General features: G+C 53.7%; 1 protein-coding gene across 1 annotated transcript; it reads right to left on the bottom strand.

Annotated features, from left to right (window-relative positions):
- Positions 1 to 287: 287 nt before the first annotated feature.
- LRRC32 (leucine rich repeat containing 32) lies at positions 288 to 8,960 on the bottom strand. The gene is made up of 2 exons (XM_016196406.2): positions 8,874 to 8,960; positions 288 to 4,312 (listed from the first exon to the last, which is right to left on the bottom strand). The coding sequence occupies exons 1-2, from the start codon at positions 8,958 to 8,960 to the stop codon at positions 2,420 to 2,422; spliced, it is 1,980 nt and encodes a 659-aa protein (XP_016051892.2). The 3' UTR covers positions 288 to 2,419.
- Positions 8,961 to 11,011: the final 2,051 nt, after the last annotated feature.

The raw sequence follows: 11,011 nt of genomic DNA, 5'->3' as shown, positions 1-11,011 counted from the left end.
TACAGAGAAAGGGCCAGACTGTAACTACTGAAAGCCATTTCCTCGGAGGTGGGCTGGGGAGCAGGGTTTGTTGAATGTTAAAGGATGTGATTGGGGCTGAGGCCCCGAGATCCAGAGTGGTGATGACCCAGAGCCACAATTTCCCACCTAGAGGTCCTCAACCCCCAGGGGTTTGCCATGAGAGTTCAAAGACCATAATGGGAGTAAAGGAGGGCAAGGTTTGAGTGGATGCAATGGGGCCCATTACCTAAAGCAAGAAGTAGGCTGGCAGGGTGCACTGTTCCTCCAAAATTATTTTTTAATACATTCACATGGGTTATACAAAGAGCTGGTCCCAAGACCTGGGCTATGGCCTGGTTCCTTGGAGGTGAGAGCAGCATTTGTAGTGTTTTCAAAGATCAAGCGTGGAGGGGCCCACACCTGCCCCCAAGCCTGAGAAAGAGTGTGTGCAGTGAGCACCCGTAGTCGCAATCCCAACCAGGACTGGGTCCCCTGAGCTGCCCCTCAGGCCCCCAGGCCCCCAGGGCCCCAGATGGGGCTAGCACACCAAGTTTTAGCCCTGGCTCTGCCATTGACTCCCTGAGTCTTTGACCCTCTCTGGGCCTCAGTTTTCTCATCTGTAAAATGGGGCAGAGAGAGCAGAGTTTTCACTGTCTCACACTTTACCCAGCACCGTCCTGAGCCAGACCATGGCCAAGCACAGGTGGGAGGTGAAGACAACAGCACAGAGTCCTGGGCTGGTCCCAGGGCCTCCTTTCTTCTGGGACAGCTCGTGCTTCCTTGGGTATAAGGGGCAGGGGGTTAGATCTAGAAGGTTTTTTTTTTACCCATTTTTCTAGTGGGAGGATCCCTGCATGATGAGAACCAGAAAGAGCATTTGGAGCCAGCGTTATCTTGTGATGTGACAGCTAAAAGAGAAGGAAACCACTCAGGTCCAATCCCTAATACCCCCCTGCACCCTCCTCCCCGAACCCCTGCTGAGGTCTGAATCTACTTTTCTCCACAGGCTCTGCCACTGACTTGTGCATCTCTGAGCAAGTCCCTTTCTCTTCCTAAGCCTCAGTTTCCCTATCTGTGCAATGAGGAGGTGGGACTCAATGGTCTCACGCTCTAGACCATGCTCATTGGAGAATGGGAATGCAAGAGAAGAGAAAAAGGAGAACCCACGCCAGTCTGCAAAGGAGGGAATGAGGGAAACTGAGGCAGAGAAGGAGAGGGCCTGTGGCTGCCTATCTTCTCTCTGCCTGCCTGAGAGAGTGGAGGGAAAGGAGCTGGTGGGATGTACAGCACAGGATGCTCCCAGGCCCTGCTCCAGTAATGGGGGCACTTCTGTCCACCTGAGCCTGCAGCCCCGCAGTGGCAAAGCTCTGTCCCTGGAGTCAGGATGACGTGATTCAGAATCTCAGTATGTCTTCTGAGCTGGGACATCCTAGAGGGAGACTTGGAGCCTCTTTTATAAAATGGGATAAAGTACCAACCTCAGAGGGTTATCATACAGAGGCAGATGAAGGCTTGGGCTTGTTACAGCTGCCAAGCCTGGTGCAAAACAGAACCAGAGACCTAGGCTTTAATTCCTGTCTCCCAGCCAGGCTGGGGCTGGGACAGAGCAGGGAGTGTGGGCGTAGGCAGCATTTGGGCCAGTGTGTGCAACACGAGAGTGCCAGGTGGGCAAAAAGTCTGTCCAGAGCAGGAAACAGCACAGTCCAGTGCTGGCCGGATCCCAGGGCAATAGCCTTTTAATCAGGACCTACTGGAGCCGTCACAGCCTGTCTAATAGTGCTGGATCTAAGACGTACTCATGTGGCTCCAGTTCTCTTCCAGTTACAAGTCCTTCATGTTCCAGAGAAGCTGAAAGTCATTATCAGACGATGTGACAAACAGTCTGCTTGGAAAGGTCTCAGACAAATCCTCTTGGTCTTTCCCCTCCCTGGCCCTAGCCTGGCGGGGCAGGACTCTCCGCACTCAGCTTGCGCTACCAAGCTCTGAAGCCCTGGGCTCCACACTCTGTGCGGTTGCTACCCAGCTCTGTGATGCCTCCCCATCCAGACCAGGAGATGCTTGAAGGCAGGGGTGTGTCTCTTTCACCAGTGTCACCAGTGCCCGGAGCAAGGTGTGGCACAATACAGCTGTCTGGTGAAGATTTGTTGATCTGATGGGTCATTCTCATTCTTTGTCACTCCCAGTACTGCTCAACTTCCAGCTTCCACAGCTGGACCACATGTGCGGCCGGGGAAGTGCGTCGCCTACTGATGCAGCAGGATGAAGGGAAGGGAGCCCTGGGCTGGGATTTAGAGACCAGGGTTCTGGGACCCTGGCTCACTGTGTGACCTTGAGTGAGACCTCACCCTCCTCTGTGCCTCCGGCTCCCTCACTTTCCTGGAAGAGTGGCCTGGCTGAGCTGTTCTGCAGTCTGGATTCTCTAGGCTTTGTACTGCTGGTTGAACTTCTGCTGGCGGACACAGCAACAGGTGGCCAGCATGGTGAGGACAACGGCAGAGACAAGTGTGAAGGTGAGGATGATGATGAGGTTGACATTCTTGAGCCCCCCCTTCTCACAGTCCTCGGGACGCACATGGCTAAGGAACACCTCCTCCTGGGAGCTGAAGCGGCAGATCAGGTCCTGGGTGGCATCCACGTCCACACGGCCCTGGTGCAGCTGGGCCGCCAGCCAGCCATTGCCACAGCAGCTGAGTGGATTCCCCTGCAGGTAGAGGCGCCGGAGGCTGGTCTCCAGGCCACCCATGGCACTGCTTGGCAGCAGGCTGAAGCTGTTGTTCCTCAGGTCCAGCACCTCCAGAGACACGGCCTGCGTCCAGGCCGGCAGGCGGCTTAGGCGGTTCTCGGCGAGATTGAGATGCTTGAGGCAGCTGAAGCAAGGCAAGTCCACCTGCAGGACCTCCAGCCCGTTGCCCTGCAGGGCCAGGACCTCCAAGGAGGCCTCCAGGCCCGCCAAGGCCCCTGTAGCCACATCCAGCCCAGGATTAGAAGAGAGATCCAGCTCGGTAAGCGGTGTATGGAGGAAGGCACCTGCCCTGAGCATCTCCATCTCATTGTCCACCAAGTTTAGAATGCGGAGGGAGGAGATGCCAGAGAAGTCCACACAGCCTGAGGGTCCAGGCCCCCCTGGCCCCCCACAGGGGATGACACGGTTCCCCTGTAGGTTGAGCCTCTGCAAGCTAGCCAGGCCAGCAAAGGTGTATGGGGGCAAGTCCCGCAGGGCATTGTGCTGTAGGAGCAGCGTCCGTAGATTGCCCAGGGCTCTGGTGCCCAGCTCCAGTGTCTCCAGCGCATTGTGGCTGATGTCCAGGAGCACCAGGCAGGGCAGGGAGCCTGCACGCCGAGCTTCAAAGGCCCGCAAGCAGTTTCGGCTGAGGCTCAGGGAACGCAGGGAGGTCAGATGCTCAAGAAAGCCCTCGGGGACAAGTTCAATCTCATTGTAGCTCAAATCCAGATTCAAGAGCTGGGAGAGGGGGTGGGTGCTGGCATTCCGGCTAGGGTTCGAGAGGGGTGAGGCTGACCAGCCCTCAGAAGGTGCATGGATGGCCTTGTCACCCTGGGGTGGCCCCGCAGGGAGACGGATGAGGTTGTTGGACACATTCAGGTAGATGAGTCTGGGGAGTGCGGCCAAATCAGGGAAGTGGAGCAGTTTGTTCTCCCGCAGGTCAAGCCAGGTGAGCTGGTACTTGGCCTGGGGCTCTGGGGCCATCTGAAAGGCCTCGATACTGTTGCAGCTCAGGTCCAGCACCTGCAGCTGCTGGAGGCTGAAGTCGGAGATGCAGGTGAGGGAGTTCCTGGAGAGGTTGAGGTGGGTCAGGTGGGGCATGGCCTCGAAAGTGCCATCCTCAATGTCCATCAGCACGTTGCTATGTAGGTCCAGGTGCTCAAGTGCAGGTGTGCCCCAGAAGGTCTGGCGGGCAAGGCGAGTCAGGCTGTTCTCCGCCAGTGTGAGGATGCGCAGGACTGGCGCCTCCCCCAGCAGCTGCTCCACCAGGCCACTGTACAGGCTGTTCCCAGACAGGTCCAGGAACTTCACGTGCAGCAGGGGGCCCAGGCCACCAGTGCTCAGTGCTAGGCGGTTGTGGGCCAGGTTGAGGTGCTGCAGGTGGGGCAGGGCCTGGAAGACACCTGGCTGGAGGAAGCTGATCTCATTGGAGCTCAGGTCTAGGTGACTAAGTGCTGTGTAGGAGCCCAGAGGGGAGGCCAGGATGCTCTGTAGCTGGTTTCCAGACAGGTTGAGGGCCTTGATGTCCTGCGGGAGTACCGAGGGGACCTGGAGTAGGCCAAGGCACTGGCATAAGGCCTCTTTGTTCACCTGGGGAGGGGGAAGCAGGGAGAGCAGCAGGCATTAGTGGGTATGGTAGGTGCCAGAATCAGACACATGCCTCTAGGAAGGATGACTTGAGCTCCCACCAGGCCTGGCTTCTCCCAGGACCTTCCAGGATGTTCCATATTCCTCCATCCCAGCTTAATCACCCCATATCTGGATGACCCTCATCCTGCTCTCTGCCCCTGTTCCTGGCACCCAGTACAGCACTGGCATCAGAGAGGGGCTCAAGGAAGCTTTGATCGGTAGACAGACAGAGAGGTGACAGAAGGTTAGAAGGACAAATGAACAAACAAAAAAAACCCCTGTACTGATTATTAACCTGTTTTACAGGAAACTGAGCCACAGGTCATCTAGAGTGACCCAGAGACCGTAAGGAACAGAGCAGAGCTGGGAGCCAAGCCTCTTGGTTCCACATCCTGGGCTCCTTCTATGGTCCTGGGTAGTTACATTGACTCAGCTGGCACACTAGATTAACCCACTTTGGAGGGTTTGTTTCCAGAAGGGAAAAAATGTAGTTTGCCTTCTTGTTATCAGCTTTAGCTTCTCACTCTCAGGTCTCATTCAAGCCCTCCTCCCATGGGGCACAGCTCTGGGGACCAGAGCCTGCTTCCTCAGTGACACTCCCCAAGAGCATCCTCCTTTCTGCTGCTGCTACCCACTCCCACCCTGTCAGTGGCTTCACTTCCCATGGCCAGGTCCCGATTTGCCTCTGGAGATGGGGTAAAGGTAAGGGACAGGGGGAAAGATGGCCAGGGTCCCAACCCATGTTCTTTGATGACAACACAATGATTTTACTGTGTGAGACCCATCGAGTCACATTAACACTGGTTTCTTATCCAGAAAGCAACTCATCCTTCTCCAGCACCCACTCAGCATTTTAGATTTTGTTTAGCATTTTCAGACCCATAGTCTCATTGGATCTTCACAATAGCCTGCGCATCAGTATTATCACCGCTATTTAAGAAACCCAAGCCGAGAGACGGTAAGGGAGGTTCCAAAATCACCCAGCTGGTGAGGAACAGAATTGGGTTTTGAGCCCAGATATTTTAACAACCAAAGGCCCCACTTTTGTCCTTATAGCCCATGTGCCTTCTGGGGCCAGAATTCTTTCCATGTAAATGCAGCCTTCCTTTCATCTTTTCTAGCATATGAGAAACCCCAGCTTTTCTCAGCTGGTCTGACTTCTACTACCACCCAGCTCAGGCCCACTCCTGCCCCAGCTTCGGTCTTCACTGACCCCTTCTCACCCATCCACCAACCAAATGCCTGGCATCTGCTCACAAATTCCACTCTGACAGTGCTGCCCTCTGCTTAAACCCTTCCAGGGCAGACTCCAGGTCTCTCAGCAGGGTTCAAGGCTATTTGTGGCCCCTAACAAACTGTCCCCTCTCCTCCCAACCCATTCCAGCCCAGCCCACAGAGTGACCATATCTGACTAATGCCCATTGTGCCCTTCCAGCCCCAGCTCTGGGCTTCCTCCTTGCTGTTCCCAGTGCTGGTTATGCCCTTTCCAACAAGATCTGCATGGTAAAATCTGCATGCTAAGCTCCAGGGTCTCCTCTACCAGGAAGACTTCCCTGACTGCTGGCCAGGCTGGGGCCTCCTGTGGGCTCTCACAGCCTCTGCGCTTATTCTATCATAGCTTTGGCTCCTGAATTGTGGCTGTCTATATGGGGACCTGCTAGACAGTGAGCTCAAAGCAAACAGGGACTGGTTTGATGGATATGGATGCCTTGCATCTGGCCCACAGAAGGTTCTCACTAAATTTTTTAATGAATGGAAGAGTCACAGACATCATTGGCTTAGTAAAGGACTGAGGAATTGACTCAGTCACCTTTCTAAAAGGAAAGGGAAGTGATGATCCATATATTCAGACTAAAGTCAAATACTGTTAGAGAAAAAAAGGTCCAGTGCACCCAATTCCCAGATGGGGAGACTAAGCTTGAAGATGGCAGTGACTTGCACGAGGTCATGGTGAATCAGTGGCTAAGCCAGCAGGGCAGGAACACCAGCCTGGGGGTTCCCTGCCTGGCCCAGTTGTCGGCTTCCTCTCGAGAGCTCCAAGGTAAGGAGAGGGGAGGAATGGACTGCCCTCCATCAGGCACAGTAACTGGCCTACTTAAAGGCCCAGAGACACCCCTGAAATTGGGCACCTATATAAACCAGAAACCTACCCTGGCCACCTTGCCAGTCCTGCCTGGCTCCTTGCCCCTTTCTCTCTCCCAACCTCTTGGCCAGCTGGAGCCACCAGGCATGGCCTCCTCAGCCTGTCCTCAGCTCCTGGACCATCCAGATTAAAGAAGGAACAGCAAAAGGAACATAAACACAATGACTGTCACTAACTGTGGAGAACCAGCTGTGTGCCGGGCTTGTGCCGAACGCAGAGATCCCTTGACTCATTCAATCTTCTGAGGCACATTTACCCCATTGTACCCTCTAAGGAAACTGAGGCTTGGGGGAGAGTAGTAGCTGACCCAAATCAGATAGTCAGAGGCTCAAAACTACCATTGCAAGTTTTTTTTCCTATTGGTGCCAGCCACGTTTGATCAGTGGGCCCTCAGCTGTAAGGTTGAGACCTACAGCAGGGTAAATAACACCAGCCACCACTTTCTGAGCATTTACTGTGTGGGGGGCACTGTCCTGTGAGTCACATGCTATCCTACAGGTGAGCCCATACCCTGTCTCGCCTCTGGATACTCAAAGGCTCCCTGGGCCACCAGCCCCTCAGAGTTGAGTCAGGGCACAAGGCTGGCCAAGCCCAGAGCCTAAGACTTGCCCAGGTGCTCAGGACCCCTGTCCGAGGCCCAGAGGAGGCTGCTGGTAGGCAGAGCTGCACTGGGCTGCCCAGTTCTGCAGTTCAGTCCAGGAAGGAGCTCGAAGGCCAGGGCAGCTCTCAGCACTCCTCTTCCAGGGCGCTCACCACTGCCTGAGCTCTGAGCCCCCAGCATGACTGACTTACTCGGGAAAGAGTCTTGGGGGAGTCAGCCCTTGGTTAAGTTCAGAGCTTCCCTTGACAACCCTCTACCCACTCTCTCTGGGATGCCAGGATGCCATTGCCCAACTTTTTATTTTTATTTTTTAGGAGGGCAGACGACTTGCCACCCAACTTCATTTTACCACCTGCACAGAGAAAGGAAACAGGGCAGTAAGAGTCACTATAAGCCCTGGAAAGCTGGGTTCGAGTACTGCTCTGTTACTTCCTATCTGTACAACCCTGGTGAGGCACATCTCTTCTCTCAGCCTCAGTTTCCTCAGCTGACGAGAGGAGCCTGGGCAGGAGGAAAGGAGAGAAAGCCCCCAGCATGGTGCAGGCACCTTGCCAGCCCCCACCATGTGGCAATATATATATTTTTTACTATTTTAAAAATCATCGTAACTCCTTTTCTATGGTAGTCCAGAAAGTACTTTGCTGCCTATTATCTCATCTGTCCCCGACCCAAAACTCACCCAGTTCCCCTTCCTGTTGAGTGCCCAGGCCCCTCCCTTTGCTGAGCCTATCTCCCCAGGTAGAGTGTGGGGCTGCATTTGGTGACACCTGAGGCTTTTTCTGCCTATTATTCTGGGCTTTGGGAATCTCAGAAGGGCTCTAAAGAACAAGAAGTGAGGTGACAACAGCAGGACACTGAAACCTCAGGGAAGGGCCGCCGGGCCTGGCTGCCAGCATATCTACCCTCCAGAAGCAGCGGCCCATTTTGTGTCATAAACTTCCAGTCCCAGGTCCAAGTGGGGCTGCTAGAGGGCCTGTCCCTTCCCCAGCACAAGCTCCTGCCTTGACCTCAGTGACCGCTCAGCCTTACAAGTGGTCCTAGGTAAGTGGTTTTCCCTGAACCCCACAGGGTGACAGTAACTTCAGGGCTAGTCTCCTCGGCTCGGGGCAGGAAAAAGGAACAAAGTGAACCAAACCTGGTCCCTGCCCTCAAGAAGTTCTTGACCTGGCTGGTGAGACAGTCTTGGGCTCATTTGTCAATGACACCATGTGCTCAATACTGAGATAGAGGAAAGCTTGGGGCTGGGGAAGCCCAGAAAAGCAGCAAATAGAACCAAGTCAGCATGGGAGGGATCAGAAGAGGCTTCCTGAAGGAGGAACCGTTTGACCTGAGCAGTAGTGAGAGACTTCGCAGTAGGGATGTGGCAGATGGCCCAAGTCAAGGAGCCCAGTTAGGAAAGGGCATCTGTCCCCAGGAGGGACCCATTACAGAAGAGCCCTTCCCAGCTAACCCACTCCAAATTCTGCATTACCCAGCTAGACTCACTGCCCTCTGGGGGCACCTTGAGGGAACAGAGTCCACTATTGGCCCAGTAGTCAAGCCTCAGCTTCCAACTCTGTAAAATGGGAATAGTGGTACTTACCTGGCAGGATTCATAGTAAATAAGGTATTTAAACATTCTAGCAGGTGCTAATCAAATGCAAGGTTTGAATGCATTAAATGCATTCCCTTTCTTCTTCTGACTCCTCTAACTTCTGGCTTCTAGGGCTGGGACAGTAGAATACCCTAGGGCGGGGGGGGGGGGGGGGAGCCTACCCTGCCTGGGCAGGGCTTCTTACCATCTTACAGGGCACCTTGTCTCGGTGTTGGAAGGTAGCCAGGCCCAAGGTCAGCACGGCCAGGAGCAGCAGGATCTGGTGGCTCATGGCTCTGCGTAGGGCAGGGAGGAAAGGGGAACACTGTGAAACCTCAGACTCCTTCTCACTTCCAGCCTTCACCCTCCCATCCTCAGGGAACCCCAGACCACAGCTGTATCTGAAATGAAGGTGTAGCCCACCATAAAGGGCCTCCAATGCCAAGCCAAGGAGCTAGGCCATTCCCCCAGCAAGTTTTTAAGCAGTGGGTGACATGGTCAGATTTGGGTTTCAGAATACCCCACCTGGTGGAAGACAGTCTGGAAGTGGTGAGCAGGAGGCAGAGGGACCTTAAGGACTGCCCGGGGTCAACCTCAGGGCTGGGGGGAGGTGAGGAGCTGGGCCTCTGACTCCATTTCTACCCAGGCCACAAGCAGGTCACCCCATCCTAGCTCCTCAGACCCCAAACAGGACCGATCTCTCTCTCTCTCTCTCTCTCTCTCTCTCTCACACACACACACACACACACACACACACACACACACACACACTCTTATTTTGCCCTTTTTCTTTTGATTTTCTGCTTCTCCAGCAGTGCCATTGTTTGAAGGCTGGCCTGGAGCCTTGACAGGAAGCCCCACCAGGAGGCCTGCCCTGCCCCCAGCACCGTGGCCGTGAACTTCCCCAGGAGCAGGCTTCAAGGCCCTTTACTTTCACTGAAGCCACCACCAGTGCCAGGGTAGCGGGACACCCGCAGCCTGCTGGACCTGCCCTTCTCCCTGTGAGCAGCCAGGGTGAGGTGGAGGTGGCGCATAGGGGCCCTAAGCACAGTGGATGGAATCTCAGTGCTACTAGGGGCTCGCTCACTGACGACCTAGGTCAGGTGCTAGGAATACACAGATCAATCTATCAATTTCATTCATTCATTCACACTTTTACTAAATGCCTCCTCACATCTAGCTCTGTGCTGGGAACTGGGGACAGAAATAAATGCACAGAAGTGACCATAATACATACAGAGCATTAAGATTGAGGGACACATAAAGCCCTCCAAGAGCACTGGACTCAGTCACCCATATCCGACTTTTCCCTCTGACTCCTCCACTAACCTGCTGTGTAACCTTTTGCAAATCACTTCACTTCTCTCAGTTTCCTTTTCTGGGGTTAATGCTGACTTCACCAAGTTTTGTTAAAGAGCAAATAGATATATTCTATGAAAGTGACACTTAGGGAGCCTTTATTATGCACCAGGCACTCTTTTCCACACTTTACATATATTAACTCATTTAATCTTCACAATAATTCAGTGACTTGGCTCCATTCCCATTTTATAGACAGGAAAACTGAGTCTTAGAAAGTTTAAGTAACACATTCAAAGTCTCACAGCCAACAAGTCTGGCTCCTATGTCTGTGCTCTTAACTTCTACACTATAAGGTCTCCCACAGGGCTCAATAAATGAACGCTGAGTTGTAACTCTGAGGGTGCTTTAGAAGAAGAGGCATTTGTAGGACATTTGAGGGCTGGGTCTTTACTACTGCAACCCATTAGCATCCTTATAATGAATTTTAAATGAAGGTGGCTGCTCTGAGTTCCTTTATTGTTCAAAGGTGGTCTTTTGAGCCTGTTCCCTGGCTTCCCCTAGGCATGGGCCGCTACCCCCACAAATGCTCTCTCTTCTCACCTGCATTACAGGTCACACTTTTACAGGAAATTTTGTTCTGCTTAAAAAGCAGAACATCACCGCCCATCCGAAAGCTGGTATCTGCAGAATTAAATGGAAACCCCTCACGGGGCCTTCAAGGCCCTTGGGGAGTGTGCTGTGCTGGCCAGCTCTTCTCTCCAACTTCATTTCTCGCTGTGTCCTCTCCCACTCTGGGTTCTGGAAGCCTCCTATTTCATTCAGTTCTCAGAGCCCCTTTTCACTGCTCCAAACTTTTACTTCCTCCCTCTCTTGTGCTGAATACCTCCTCATCCTTTGGGTCTCAGCTTAGATGTCACCTCCTCCAAGGAGCCTTCTCTGGTTCCCCAAGTCTGGGCTATGTGTTGGTTCTTCCTCCAGGTTCCCCCAGCCCCTTGAGCTTCTGAGCACTCTATGATTTATCCCCACACACTCCTTTGGGAA

The sequence above is a fragment of the Miniopterus natalensis genome, chromosome 11 (assembly GCF_054644295.1).
Source record: "Miniopterus natalensis isolate mMinNat1 chromosome 11, mMinNat1.hap1, whole genome shotgun sequence".
Taxonomy (NCBI): Eukaryota; Metazoa; Chordata; class Mammalia; order Chiroptera; family Miniopteridae; genus Miniopterus; species Miniopterus natalensis.
Note: the sequence above shows the minus strand (reverse complement) of the source record. Positions and strands in the feature narration are given on the sequence as shown.